Source organism: Cherax quadricarinatus, chromosome 53 (genome assembly GCF_038502225.1).
Source record: "Cherax quadricarinatus isolate ZL_2023a chromosome 53, ASM3850222v1, whole genome shotgun sequence".
NCBI lineage: Eukaryota > Metazoa > Arthropoda > Malacostraca > Decapoda > Parastacidae > Cherax > Cherax quadricarinatus.
Genome location: NC_091344.1, coordinates 12,786,640 through 12,801,950, shown reverse-complemented (window position 1 = coordinate 12,801,950; position 15,311 = coordinate 12,786,640). Strand labels below are relative to the sequence as shown.

The window sequence follows — 15,311 nt, the reverse complement described above, 5'->3', positions numbered from 1 at the left end:
CGATATTTACACATTGGCAATTCTGCCCACTTTGAGTCCTATTTAGGCCAATTACAATGTTCCAGTTAACAAAATTTTTAGCTATTTCTCTAGTATATGTATGTCTTCCATTTTATCAAACAAGTACAAGAAATTGCCCAATTAACTATCTCAAAATAGGGTTCAGAATAAACAACTCAGGCATTCCTGGCACTAAAATAACATTTCCTCTGTTCATCAGTTATGCTCCCAGGCTTTACACATGAATTCTATTTTTATTTTTATTATTCACACACAAAAATTGAAGATTTACTATTATGCAATACTGTAATAAATGTATGAATAATATCAGTGCATTCATGAATGCATATCAGGCCTGCCAGTTGGACATGTACTGGACGAGTGACATGAGTTATTTACTCGAATATTTCTGCTACTCTGAGCTTAATTTCAAGCTATTTTCAGTCCTGAAACTAATCAAAATCATCTCTATTTCTGTAATATATCTTCCCTTCTATCAAACAAGACCAAGAAACTGAGAATAGAACCATAAAAACCATACTAAAATATACTGCGAAGTTGCTGTTTTAAGCCAAAAACACAGTCACATTTTTTTTCTTATGCACTGCATGCTGCAGGATTTTTTACATGGTGCACACTTATCACATATACCCATTCTCTCATATCTCAGTGAGCTGAGTTCATCACGTATCACGTAGTACTACCAGTAAAGTGGTTAACATTCAAAAGCAACTCTTCCTTATCTGTACTACATCCACGCATATTCAAACATCCTAACTTTAAAATAATGTTCTTTCTAAATTTTCAAATAAAGGAGAAAAGGTTACTAGTCCCTTGCTCTCAGCATTATAGTCGCCCTTTATGACACACATGGCCTATGGAGGAAGGACTCTTCCCCACTTCCCTATGGAGATGAAAGGAAATATTATAAGAACGAGAGCTATTAAGAAAACATAAGAAAATTCACACAGGTGTGCATTCAAATACATGTAAATACATATATAGTATGAACTAAAGTAGAAGTAGCAAGATATACCTGTCAGCCTGCATGTTCACGTGACAAAGAAAAGACACCAGCAATCACACCATTGCATAAAACAATTCATAGGTTTCTGTTTCACACTTATTTGGCAGAACGGTAGCACCTCCCTGGGTGGTTGCTGTCTACCAACCTACTGCTTCTTTTTACATTTAGTAATGTATGCAGGAGGAGTTGCTAACCCTTTGTTTCCGGAATTTTAGTCACCTGTTATGCCACGCATAGCTTATGGAGGAAGGATTCTTTTCTACTTCCCCATGGAGAATTATTATAATATTTTGCTTATTTTCCATGGGGAAGTGGCACAGAATTCTTCTTCTGTAAACCATGCATGTCGTAAGAGGTGACTAAAATGCCAGGAGCAAGGGGCTAGTAACCCCTTTTCCTGTATAAATTACTAAATTTAAAAAGAAAAACGTTCGTTTTTCTTTTTGGGCCACCCTGCCTCGGTTTGTTGAAAGAAAGATTTTACTCGTATTTTGTATTAAAATTAACTTGACTTTAAAACTTACACCAGAGAGGAAGTGTCCTTGAACTTCAGCAATTGTTTCTCCAGATGAATTGATAACTGGAATAACAGACTGTCCATCTTCATTAGTACAAATCTGCAAAGACAAAATTTATTTGTTGTGGCTTTCACCGGAAGTTATTTACATGTTAGAGGTACTGAAAGAACATCACTGCATTAATCTATAGGTGGGAAAGCAAATGTGGTTCAGATATATTCATAACAAATTTTACAGCATTGAAGAGAATCCACTGGAGGCAAATATTTATCCAGAAAGCCTGGTATGGAGAATTTATCTCCAAATTGCCAACAAGCAGCACAGGAAAGCAGCAATCCCTCAGCAGGGAGCTGAGACTGAGGCTGAGACCTACTTACCCCCCCTCCCTCACAGCAACATGGAGGCTAGGGTGAGGTCAAGAGACCCTCTTGCCTTCAATTAGTGGGATTCCTGACATTTCTAACTGGCACTTTGACAGATGACTTTTTAAATATAAAAATTTTTGAATACAAGGATGTCATGAGAATGATGGGAGGCACTCACACTAGACAACCTCTGAAAGTGTTCTTGGAATAAGGTGCACTGTATATTTGTCATCAAAGTACTCTGACAAGAAGTGAAGGATGGGTTGGGTGCTTCAACCCTGACAATGAGACAAGGCATACAGAAACCCTAGCCAGTTCTTCAAGCAAGGAACTACAACCTGAACCATGATAAAGCTTAGTCTTTTAAAAGATTTTAGGGCTAAACACTCACTTAACATCTCCCAAAATATCTCTCTCCTTTACACTTCTCTCTTCCCCAGGTGCATAAACATTTACTTTAAGCCACTCTTTGCATCTGACCCTTATTTTAGTCCACATAATCCTTGAATTAATACATTCCCTTCCCCCTCTTTTCCTGCCATGACTGATCCTTCAACATTTTTGCTACTCCTTACTTAGCTCTAACTCTCTTAGATACCTCTGCCCCAATCTTATTTATTTCTCCCTACTGAAATTTCCCTAACCCCTTCAGCTCTGCTTTGCTTAGAGCCAGGACATCCAACTTCTTATCATTCATAAATTGACAACTATCTTTCTTAGCATCTGCACTACATCCATACACATTCACACATCCCAACTTTAAAGTTTTTCTTCTTATATTTAATAATATATAGAGGAGAAGGGGTTACTAGACCACTGATCCCGGCATTTTAGTTGCCTTTTGTGTCATGCATGGTTTACGGATGAAGGATTCTTTTTCCACTTCCCTACGGAGGTGAAAGGAAATAAGAACAAGAGCTATTACGAAAATAAAAGAAAACTCAGATTGGTGTATATACATATATGTGTATATTCATGTGTAGTGAGACCAGCATGGAACTGACACCTTATAAATCATGTTAAAATGGAGAAAATGTAAATGTATGCAATGATGCTAGCTCTGGATCAGAGGGATATGAGTATGAGAGGTTACACAAACTGAACTTGAAGAAATAAAAGGGCAGAAGAACCAGGAGTGACAAGACAGCAATATACAAAATACTCAAGAGGACTTAACAGGGATAGACTGTTAGAGACAGGAAACAAGTACACGGGCACAGTTGGAAGTTGAAGACACAGATCAGTCATAGGGATGTCAGGAAGAACTACAATACTTCAGCCTCAGCGTGGTCAGATGCAGAATGACCTAAATGACAATATGGTATAGGCAGACCCCACACATAGTTTTAAGAGCAAGTATGGCAAAGGCCTATCAGGTTAGGAGAGAGTGAACCTGGTAAAGCAGCATGTTGAGAGGCAGGGCCAGGAGCTAAGATTCAACCCCAGCAACCACATAAAGTGTAGTTCACATAATTTCAAACCTGGAGAAAATTAGACCTAACCATTATTTTTAACAATTAAATATAGGACTGTATGTATTCACATCATATTTCACAAATGCTTATCCAGTTACAAAATTATTTTATGAGGCACACATACTTGAATTTGTCTAGTATCTGTTTCTTGATTAGCTCCTTGCTGAAGCATGACAGTTGTGGCAGTGGATTTGTGGTTGTATGGTGAAAGTGTGAAGCCCTGCAATGTTGGACTGTCTGGATTTAGTTGAATCATTTGTGTTGTTCCATCTGTGATGTTCTCCAACTGAGACTCTTCCGCAACTTCAGTTTTCTATAATAAAACTTATGTTAATGCCTAACACATAATTAAGAAATACTTTACCCCCCTTTTTTGTATATATATTTGTGCATAAACATACATTCCATTGCACACTACTAGACCCTGTATTGCATACATATTCTTGTGGAGATCATTGATTATAAGAACATAAGAACATAAGAACGAAGGAACACTGCAGAAGGCCTACTGGCCCATGCGAGGCAGGTCCAAGTCCCTACCGGCTTAAGCCAATGCACCCAACCTAGTCAGGTCAGGTCACATTGACTTAAGGGAGGAACACGGCAACCGACCTGTTAGCACAAGCTATCAGGTCCAACTCACACCCACCCACATCTACTGGAACATTCAGTGAAGCAGGAGTGCGAGTCACACTCATATTTTTGCTAACATCTGATATGAAAAGCCAGCAACTGCCTTCACTAATTTCTCTTAACTAACCTAACACTTCAATCTAAATGCTTGAGACCTAATAATGTATACTTTCTGCCACATAACATGACATACTATATTACTGGAAGGTGTGTGAGGCACAGAAACCAAGGATCTTATTTTGGCATCCCTCTCCTTCATTTTTATGCATATTTTACAAATATATCTTTTATTTTAGTGAAGAAATGATTTTCCATATTGGGTAAGGTAAAGTAATTTACTACGTACAAGAAACTAAACAATGCAAACTGCTTCATAGCAACAAGCTACATATTGTAAACAAACTAAATATTTAAGACAGATCACCATGAGCACAGCTCTGGTTCTGTAACTATAAACAGGTAATCACATGCTGAACTTCTGGTTCCAACTGGGATGATCCCACACCTGGAACTTTCTAATCTACTGCACACATTGTCCTATTAAAATTACATTATTTTTTTTTTTTTTTGCGTATCGCCCATCTTCCACAAAGGGTGACCCATAAAACAAGGAAGTACATTCACCATTATTCATTCAATAGTGATGAATTTGTTTTTTCTTTAGTTACTGGTACCTTACCTTGGTGGGAGACAGCTAATGTGGTAAAAAAGTTATGAAACTTATATTTGTACTGCACTAGTGTACATCTGTCCCTTTATCATCCTAATTTACATCCCCTTTTTTCATCTTATATATATATATTCTATACTGGATACAGTCATTTCCATGAGCAAATCTGACTGGACTACCTACTCATTTCTGCAATACTGCAAGCTCCTGATGTGTTGATTGCAACATGAAAGGCTCAGAGTTATCATTCAACTCCCCCTGTAGTTATTCTGCATCTTTTATCACTCACTCATGATTACATTGCACACTATACTATGCAGTAATATTTATTACATAAAAGTTATTTATACCAAGTCTAAACCAACAAAATGCATCCCACCAATTACTGCAATGTGGCTTTTCTAACTTCACTGATTCCTCACTGCTTGCATCCATCCTGCACTCCCATGTTTATCACTTGTTTGATGCAGATATTTCTTATATTTTTTGTACATTTCCAATACTTAAAAAAACAAATGGGTTTACAGAGTAAGTCCTGAATATCTATGAACTGATAAACTGAGAGGTAGAGAAACTTTAGACTTACCACAGCTTGTAGTGCTGCAATTGTTGCATCACCCTCATCCTTCTCAGAAAGAATATAAATGATCCGATGATCCCCTTCCAGCTGATCAATAGTTGATGGATCCGATAACAGCCAAGTTTCTGCCTCACAGTGACACTTGCGATGTTTGAGTAAGCTGGCTGGCCCACTGAAGGATTTTTCACACATATTGCAAACGTATGGCTTCTCAGCTGAAGAAAATTATGCAAAATACATTATGAAATATTGATTACATTGGAAGTGCAGTAGTAATAATAATATTAATTTTAATAATGCATGACATGCTCTCTTCTTCAAAAGTTGTCTATAGGTACTCACCTACATGTGGTTGCAGTGGTCAAGTTGTAGCTCCTGACCCAAAGTCTCAGCTTGTTGCATGTCAGATTCACTCTCTCCTAGCCTCATGGACCCTATCATACCTGCTCTTCAAACTATATATGGAGCCTGCCTCCACCATTTTCTCACCAGATCATTCCACTTCCCAACCACCTTGATGCTGAAAAAGTACTTCCTGGCATTCCTGTCACTCATCTGTGTCTAACTTAAGCTGTGTCCCCTGATTCCCATTTTGCTCCTCTTAATTAAACACCCTATCCCTGTCTATTCTATCAATATCCCCCGGTTCTTGTGTCCTCTAATATCATTAGAATAAAATCAGATAGCCTCTTATACTTATGTGCCTTAACTCATAAACAAGCCTTGCTGCATATTTCTGCACATTCTCTAGTTACTTAATATACTTCAAGTATGGGTTCCACAATGGCGCTGTATACTCCAAAATGGGTCTGACATATGTTGTATAAAGAGCTTGGAATGACTCCACTGAGATTTCCAAAGGCCACTCTCAGATTTCTCAGACAAGCATTGGCTGCCGAGGTTATTCGACTGATGCGAGTACTCCCATACAAAATTTTCTCCACATACTTTTTTCCTCTCATACACTAAATTTCTCTATTTCTCTTTTTTTTTTTTTTTTTTTTCAACAAGTCAGCCGTCTCCCACCGAGGCAGGGTGACCCAAAAAAGAAAGAAAATCCCCAAAAAGAAAATACTTTCATCATCATTCAACACTTTCACCACACTCGCACATTATCACTGTTTTTGCAGAGGTGCTCAGAATACAACAGTCTAGAAGCATACACATATAAAGATACACAACATATCCCTCCAAACTGCCAATATCCCAAACCCCTCCTTTAAAGTGCAGGCATTGTACTCCCCATTTCCAGGACTCAAGTCCGACTATATGAAAATAACCGGTTTCCCTGAATCCCTTCACTAAATATTACCCTGCGCACACTCCAACAGATCGTCAGGTCCCAAGTACCATTCGTCTCCATTCACTCCTATCTAACACGCTCACGCACGCTTGCTGGAAGTCCAAGCCCCTTACCCACAAAACCTCCTTTACCCCCTCTCTCCAACCCTTTCGAGGACGACCCCTACCCCGCCTTCCTTCCCCTATAGATTTATATGCTTTCCATGTCATTCTACTTTGATCCATTCTCTCTAAATGACCAAACCACCTCAACAACCCCTCTTCTGCCCTCTGACTAATACTTTTATTAACTCCACACCTTCTCCTAATTTCCACACTCCGAATTTTCTGCATAATAATTACACCACACATTGCCCTTAAACAGGACATCTCCACTGCCTCCAACCGTCTCCTCGCTACTGCATTTACCACCCAAGCTTCACACCCATATAAGAGTGTTGGTACTACTATACTTTCATACATTCCCTTCTTTGCCTCCATAGATAACGTTTTTTTACTCCACATATACCTCAACGCACCACTCACCTTTTTTCCCTCATCAATTATATGATTAACCTCATCCTTCATAAATCCATCCGCCGACACGTCAACTCCCAAGTATCTGAAAACATTCACTTCTTCCATACTCCTCCTCCCCAATTTGATATCCAATTTTTCTTTATCTAAATCATTTGACACCCTCATCACCTTACTCTTTTCTATGTTCACTTTCAACTTTCTACCTTTACACACATTCCCAAACTCATCCACTAACCTTTGCAATTTTTCTTTAGAATCTCCCATAAGCACATTATCATCAGCAAAAAGTAACTGTGTCAATTCCCATTTTGAATTTGATTCCCCATAATTTAATCCCACCCCTCTCCCAAACACCCTAGCATTTACTTCCTTAACATCCCCATCTATAAATATATTAAACAACCATGGTGATATTACACATCCCTGTCTAAGACCTACTTTTACCGGGAAGTAGTCTCCCTCTCTTCTACACACCCTAACCTGAGCCTCACTATCCTCATAAAAACTCTTTACAGCATTTAATAACTTACCACCTATTCCATATACTTGCAACATCTGCCACATTGCTCCTCTATCCACTCTATCATATGCCTTTTCTAAATCCATAAATGCAATAAAAACTTCCCTATCTTTATTTAAATACTGTTCACATATATGCTTCAATGTAAACACCTGATCTACACATCCCCTACCCATTCTAAAACCTCCTTGCTCATCCGCAATCCTACATTCTGTCTTACCTCTAATTCTTTCAATTATAACCCTACCGTACACTTTTCCTGGTATATCTTAATTAATCTCTCTTATAACTCCATCCACACATGTACACACACTCACCATGAGTAACAAAAAAAAGCACAATAACGTGACTGGAACGATACACAAATAACCCGCACATAGAAGAGAGGAGCTTACCACAAAGTTTCGGTCCGACTTGGACCATTTACAAAGTCACACTGACGAGGAGGAGGAGGAGGAGGAGGAGGAGGAGGAGGAGGAGGAGGAGGAGGAGGAGGAGGAGGAGGAGGAGGAGGAGGAGGAGGCGGCGGCAGAGGAGGCGGCGGAGGAGGCAGTGGAGGAGGAGGCGGCAGAGGAGGAGGTGGCGGAGGAGGCGGTGGAGGAGGCGGCGGCGGAAGTAGTAGTAGTGAGGAGGAGCCAGTCAAATGCTAAGAAAGAGGAGCACTGCAAGGGAGCTAGGTGCCCATAAAAGGTAAGAGCAAGTACACAGAAGGGGGGGGGGAAGGAAATAAATAAATAAATAACAAAGGAACAAATACACAAGGCAGAATAAAGACAGCCCAAAGGAGAAAAAGGAAAGAGGAATGGGGAAGAGGGAGAAGAAGAAAAAGGAGGAATCAGGAAGTCACAGGTGTTCTGAAGTTTGAAGCATTTTCAACATTAAGTACTACATAAGTAGTACACATGTAAATTTACCATTTCTTTCTTCTTTCAACACACCAGCCATATCCCACCAAGGCGGGGTGGCCCAAAAGGAAAAACGAAAGTTTCTCCTTTTACATTTAGTAATATGTATATACAGGAGAAGGGGTTGCTAGCCCCTTGCTCCTGGCATTTTAGTCGCCTCTTACGACACGCATGGCTTATGGAGGAAGAAATCTGTTCCACTTTCCCATGGAGATAAGAGGAAATAAACAAGAAGAACTAGTAAGAAAATAGAAGAAAACCCAGAGGGGAGTGTATATATATGCTTGTACATGCATGTGTAGTGTGACCTAAGTGTAAGTAGACATACCTGGAAAGAAAAAATATGTATTATAATTAGAGTTTACATTAAACTACAAAATATGATAAAGTGATTATTAACCTTACTTGTATGCATTCGTAGATGTTTTCTCATAGTGTATTGTTCTGTGAAACCTTTATTGCAAACTTCACAGACATATGGCTTATCTCCAGTATGTTTCTTTTCATGTGTCTGCCAGGCTTCTCGATTCAAACAGGACTTGTTGCAGTACGAACAGAAGAAAGATTTCTCTCCAGAGTGACGTCTCATATGAAGTTTGAACTGACAAAAGAAAAACTAAACTAAATTTCTCAAGATTTATTTAACAAAGAGAAAAATACTATTCTGAGGGGAAATTATTAAGTTATGAAGCAGTTTTTTGTATTAAATGCAAGATTCACAATCTTTGTATACTAAAAAAGTCTTCAGCTTTATCCAAAAATACCAATTATCTGAGACTGCAAACACCATCTTAGTGGATGTCCACTAAGATGGTGTTTGCCACAGCCTTGGTCAACAGTAACAGCCTGGTTGATCAGACCCTGATCCACCATGAGGCCTGGTCTCAGACTGAGCTGCAGGGGCGTTGATCCCTGAAACCCTCTCCAGGTAAACTCCAGGTAAACATGTCACCCATTTCCCACCGAAGCAGGGTGACCCAAAAAAAGAAAGAAAAGCCCCAAAAGAAATTAGAAACTTTCATCAGCACTCAACACTTTCACCATCATCAACTACTATTATAAAAGAATATGACATGGAGAGTGTATAAATCTGTAGGGGAAGGAAGGCGGGGTAGGGATCAACCTTGAAAAGGTTAGAACGAAGGGGTAAAGGAGGTTTTGTGGGCAAGGGGCTTGGACTTCCAGCAAGCGTGCATGAGCGTGTTCGATAGGAGTGAATGGAGACGAATTGTATTTGGGACCTGACGAGCTGTTGGAGTGTGAGCAGGGTAATATTTAGTGAAGGGATTCAGGAAACTGGTTATTTTTATACAGCCGGACTTGGGTCCTGGAAATGGGAAGTACAATGCCTGCACTCTTAAGGAGGGGTTCGGGATATTGGCGGTTTGGAGGGATATGTTGCGTATCTTTATATGTATATGCTTCTAAACTGTTGTATTCTGGGCACCTCTGCAAAAACAGTGATTATGTGTGAGTGTGGTGAAAGTGTTGAATGATGATGAAAATATTTTCTTTTTGGAGATTTTCTTTCTTTTTGGGTCACCCTGCCTCGGTGGGAGACGGCCGACTTGTTAAAAAAAAAAAAATGAAAGAAATGATGAAGATTCCAATTTTCTGTTTGTTCACTGAATGTTTTTCATTATAAGATAAAATTTCGTTTGGATTTTTAACCCCGTGTTGAAATGTTTCCACCCCACCGGGAATCAAGCCCGGGCCCTCTGCGTGTGAAGCGAGAGCTTTGCCAGCCAGGTCACGGGGCCACCCAGGGTTTGTAGACCACACATATGGCATTGAGGAGTATGAGACTAGATATACCATGAAAGCTTTTGGAGCAGTGGGATGAAACAGTCACAGCTGGTGCTATTTATACAACCATATCACACAAGTACTGGCTTTAAAATCATCCTATCGTAACCTCTGTGGTAAATGGTACAGCGTTGGGCCTGACGTGTATGGACCATGGTTCGGGTCCCAGTCCATTCTTTTGTTTATTCACTGACAGCCATTTGCTACAATTTATCTTGGGTTTACTCTTCTGATCTTTCTCTTGTTTCAACATGCTGGCTGTATCCAACTGAAGTAATGTGGCCCAAAAAGAAAAACAAAAGTTTCTCTTCATAAATTTAGTAATGTATACAGGAGAAAGGGTTACTAGCCCCTTGCTCCCGGCATTTTACCTGCCTCTAACGACATGCATAGCTTAAGGAGGAATAATTCTGTTCCACTTCCCCATGGAGATAAAAGGAAATAAACAAGAACTAGTAAGAAAATAGAAGAAAAACCAGAGGGGTATGTGTACATATATGCTTGTACATGCATGTGTAGTGTGACCTAAGTGTAAGAAGTAGCAAAACGTACCATTTTTTTCTTCTTTCAACACACCAGCCATATCCCACCAAGGCGGGGTGGCCCAAAAGGAAAAACAAAAATTTCTCCTTTTACATTTAGTAATACTATATACAGGAGTAGTAGTAGTAGTAGTTAGTAGTAGTAGGTTGGTAGACAGCAACCACCCAGGGAGGTACTACCGTCCTGCCAAGTGAGTGTAAAACGAAAGCCTGTAATTGTTTTACATGATGGTAGGATTGCTGTCTTTTGTATGTCTCATAAATATGCAAGATTACAGGTACGTCTTGCTACTTCTACTTACACTTAGGTCACACTACACATACATGTACACATTTATTTATACACACTCATCTGAGTTTTCTTGGATTTTATCTTAATAGTTCTTGGTCTTATTACTTTTCCTTTTATATCCATGGGGAAGTGGAATAAGAATCTTTCCTCCGTAAGCCATGCGTGTTGTAAAAGTCAACTAAAATGCCGGGAACAATGGGCTAGTAACCCTTTTTCCTGTAAAGATTACTAAAAAGAATAAGAAGAACAAAATTGTCAAAGTGGGAAGTCTGAATGTGCGTGGATGTTGTGCAAATGATAAGAAAGAGATGATTGTGAATGTTATGAATGAGAAGAAGCTGGATGTCCTGGCTTTAAGTGAAACAAAGCTGAAGGGGGTGGGAGAGTTTCAATGGAGAGGAATAAATGGGATTAGGTCAGGGGTTTCAAATAGAGTTAGAGCTAAAGAAGGAGTAGCAATAATGTTGAAGGATAATCAATGGCAGGAAAAGAGGGACTATAAATGTATTAATTCAAGGATTATGTGGAGTAAAATAAAGATTGAATGTGAAAAGTGGGTTAAAATAAGCGTGTATGCACCTGGAGAAGAGAGAAGTGTAGAGGAGAGAGAGATTTTGGGAAATGTTGAGTGAATGTATGGGGAGTTTTGAATCAAGTGTGAGAGTAATGGTATTTGGGGATTTCAATGCTAAAGTGGGTAAAAATGTTATGGAGGGAGTAGTAGGTAAATTTGGGGTGCCAGGGGTAAATGTAAATGGGGAGCCTTTAATTGAGCTATGTGTAGAAAGAGATTTGGTAATAAGTAATACATATTTTATGAAAAAGAGGATAAATAAATATACAAGGTATGATGTAGCACGTAATGAAAGTAGTTTATTAGATTATGTATTGGTGGATAAAAGGTTGATGGGTAGGCTCCAGGATGTACATGTTTATAGAGGGGCAACTGATATATTGGATCTTTATTTAGTTGTAGCTACAGTTAGAGTAAGAGGTAGATGGGAAAAGAGGAAGGTGGCAACAACAAGTAAGAGGGAGGTGAAAGTGTATAAACTAAGGGAGGAGGAAGTTTGGGCGAGATATAAGCAACTATTGGCAGAAAGGTGGGCTAGTGCAAAGATGAGTAGTGGGGGGTTGAAGAGGGTTGGAATAGTTTTAAAAATGCAGTATTAGAATGCAGGGCAGAAGTTTGTGGTTATAGGAGGGTGGGGGCAGGAGGAAAGAGGAGTGATTGGTGGAATGATGAAGTAAAGGGTGTGATAAAAGAGAAAAAGGTAGCTTATGAGAGGTTTTTACAAAGCAGAAGTGTTATAAGAAGAGCAGAGTATATGGAGAGTAAAAGAAAGGTAAAGAGAGTGGTGAGAGAGTGCAAAAGGAGAGCAGATGATAGAGTGGGAGAGGCACTGTCAAGAAATTTTAATGAAAATAAGAAAAAAATTTGGAGTTAAACAAGTTAAGAAAGCCTAGGGAAAGTATGGATTTGTCAGTTAAAAACAGAGTAGGGGAGTTAGTAGATGGGGAGATGGAGGTATTAGGTAGATGACGAGAATATTTTGAGGAACTTTTAAATGTTAAGGAAGAAAGAGAGGCAGTAATTTCATGCACTGATCAGGGAGGTATACCATCTTTTAGGAGTGAAGAAGAGCAGAATGTAAGTGTGGGGGAGGTACGTGAGGCATTACGTACAATGAAAGGGGGTAAAGCAGCTGGAACTGATGGGATCATGACAGAAATGTTAAAAGCAGGGGGGGATATAGTGTTGGAGTGGTTGGTACTTTTGTTTAATAAATGTATGAAAGAGGGGAAGGTACCTAGGGATTGGCAGAGAGCATGTATAGTCCCTTTATATAAAGGGAAAGGGGACAAAAGAGACTGTAAAAATTATAGAGGAATAAGTTTACTGAGTATACCAGGAAAAGTGTACGGTAGGGTTATAATTGAAAGAATTAGAGGTAAGACAGAATGTAGGATTGCGGATGAGCAAGGAGGTTTCAGAGTGGGTAGGGGATGTGTAGATCAAGTGTTTACATTGAAGCATATATGTGAACAGTATTTAGATAAAGGTAGGGAAGTTTTTATTGCATTTATGGATTTAGAAAAGGCATATGATAGAGTGGATAGAGGAGCAATGTGGCAGATGTTGCAAGTATATGGAATAGGTGGTAAGTTATTAAATGCTGTAAAGAGTTTTTATGAGGATAGTGAGGCTCAGGTTAGGGTGTGTAGAAGAGAGGGAGACTACTTCCTGGTATAAGTAGGTCTTAGACAGGGATGTGTAATGTCACCATGGTTGTTTAATATATTTATAGATGGGGTTGTAAAGGAAGTAAATGCTAGGGTGTTCGGGAGAGGGGTGGGATTAAATTTTGGGGAATCAAATTCAAAATGGGAATTGACAGTTACTTTTTGCTGATGATACTGTGCTTATGGGAGATTCTAAAGAAAAATTGCAAAGGTTAGTGGATGAGTTTGGGAATGTGTGTAAAGGTAGAACGTTGAAAGTGAACATAGAAAAGAGTAAGGTGATGAGGGTATCAAACGATTTAGATAAAGAAAAATTGGATATCAAATTGGGGAGGAGTAGTATGGAAGAAGTGAATGTTTTCAGATACTTGAGAGTTGACGTGTCGGCGGATGGATTTATGAAGGATGAGGTTAATCATAGAATTGATGAGGGAAAAAAGGCGAGTGGTGCGTTGAGGTATATGTGGAGTCAAAAAACGTTATCTATGGAGGCAAAGAAGGGAATGTATGAAAGTATAGTAGTACCAACACTCTTATATGGGTGTGAAGCTTGGGTGGTAAATGCAGCAGCGAGGAGACGGTTGGAGGCAGTGGAGATGTCCTGTTTAAGGGCAATGTGTGGTGTAAATATTATGCAGAAAATTCGGAGTGTGGAAATTAGGAAAAGGTGTGGAGTTAATAAAAGTATTAGTCAGAGGGCAGAAGAGGGGTTGTTGAGGTGGTTTGGTCATTTAGAGAGAATGGATCAAAGTAGAATGACATGGAAAGCATATAAATCTATAGGGGAAGGAAGGTGGGGTAGGGGTTGTCCTTGTAAAGGTTGGAGAGAGGGGTAAAGGAGGTTTTGTGGGCAAGGGGCTTGGACTTCCAGCAAGCGTGCGTAAGCGTGTTAGATAGGAGTGAATGGAGACGAATGGTACTTGGGACCTGACAATCTGTTGGAGTGTGAGCAGGGTAATATTTAGTGAAGGGATTCAGGGAAACCAGTTATTTTCATATAGTCGGACTTGAGTCCTGGAAATGGGAAGTACAATGCCTGCACTTTAAAGGAGGAGTTTGGGATATTGGCAGTTTGGAGGGATATGTTGTGTATCTTTATATGTGTATGCTTCTAAACTGTTGTATTCTGAGCACCTCTGCAAAAACAGTGATAATGTGTGAGTGTGGTGAAAGTGTTGAATGATGATGAAAGTATTTTCCTTTTGGGGATTTTCTTTCTTTTTTGGGTCACCCTGCCTCGGTGGGAGACGGCCGACTTGTTGAAAAAAAAATATACAGGAGAAAGGGTTACTAGCCCCTTGCTCCCATCATTTTACCCGCCTCTTACGACATGTATAGCTTAAGGAGGAAGAATTTTGTTCCACTTCCCCATGGAGATAAAAGGAAATGAACAAGAACTAGTAAGAAAATAGAAGAAAAACCAGAGGGGTATGTGTACATATATGCTTGTACATGCATGTGTAGTGTGACCTAAGTGTAAGAAGTAGCAAGACGTACCATTTCTTTCTTCTTTCAACACACCAGCCATATCCCACCAAGGCGGGGGTGGCCCAAAAGGATAAACGAAAATTTCTCCTTTTACATTTAGTAATACTATATACAGGAGAAAGGGTTACTAGCCCCTTGCTCCTGGTATTTTAGTCACCTCTTACGACACGCATGACTTACAGAGGAAGAATTCTGTTTCATTTCCCCATGAAGATAAAAGGAAATAAACAAGAACTAGGAAGAAAATAGAAAAAATACCAGAGGGGTCTGTGTATATATATGCTTGTACATGTATGTGTAGTGTGACCTAAGTGTAAGTAGAGGTAGCAAGATGTACGTGAAATCTTGCATGTTTATGAGACAGAAAAAAGACACTAGGAACTTTACCATTGCGTAAAACTATTACAGGATTTCATTTTACACTC

The 15,311-nt window shown here is 39.4% G+C and overlaps 1 protein-coding gene across 1 annotated transcript in view; it reads right to left on the bottom strand.

Moving 5' to 3' along the window:
• LOC128692260 (zinc finger protein 883-like) overlaps positions 1 to 15,311 on the bottom strand; it is a 95,605-nt gene that overhangs the window by 5,203 nt on the left and 75,091 nt on the right. Inside the window, exons 11-14 of the mRNA XM_070096327.1 lie at positions 8,920 to 9,115; positions 5,275 to 5,483; positions 3,510 to 3,698; positions 1,552 to 1,644 (exon numbers count right to left, since the gene is read on the bottom strand). Of these exons, the coding sequence (XP_069952428.1) occupies positions 1,552 to 1,644; positions 3,510 to 3,698; positions 5,275 to 5,483; positions 8,920 to 9,115 (687 nt within the window). The remainder of the gene's footprint in view (positions 1 to 1,551; positions 1,645 to 3,509; positions 3,699 to 5,274; positions 5,484 to 8,919; positions 9,116 to 15,311) is intronic.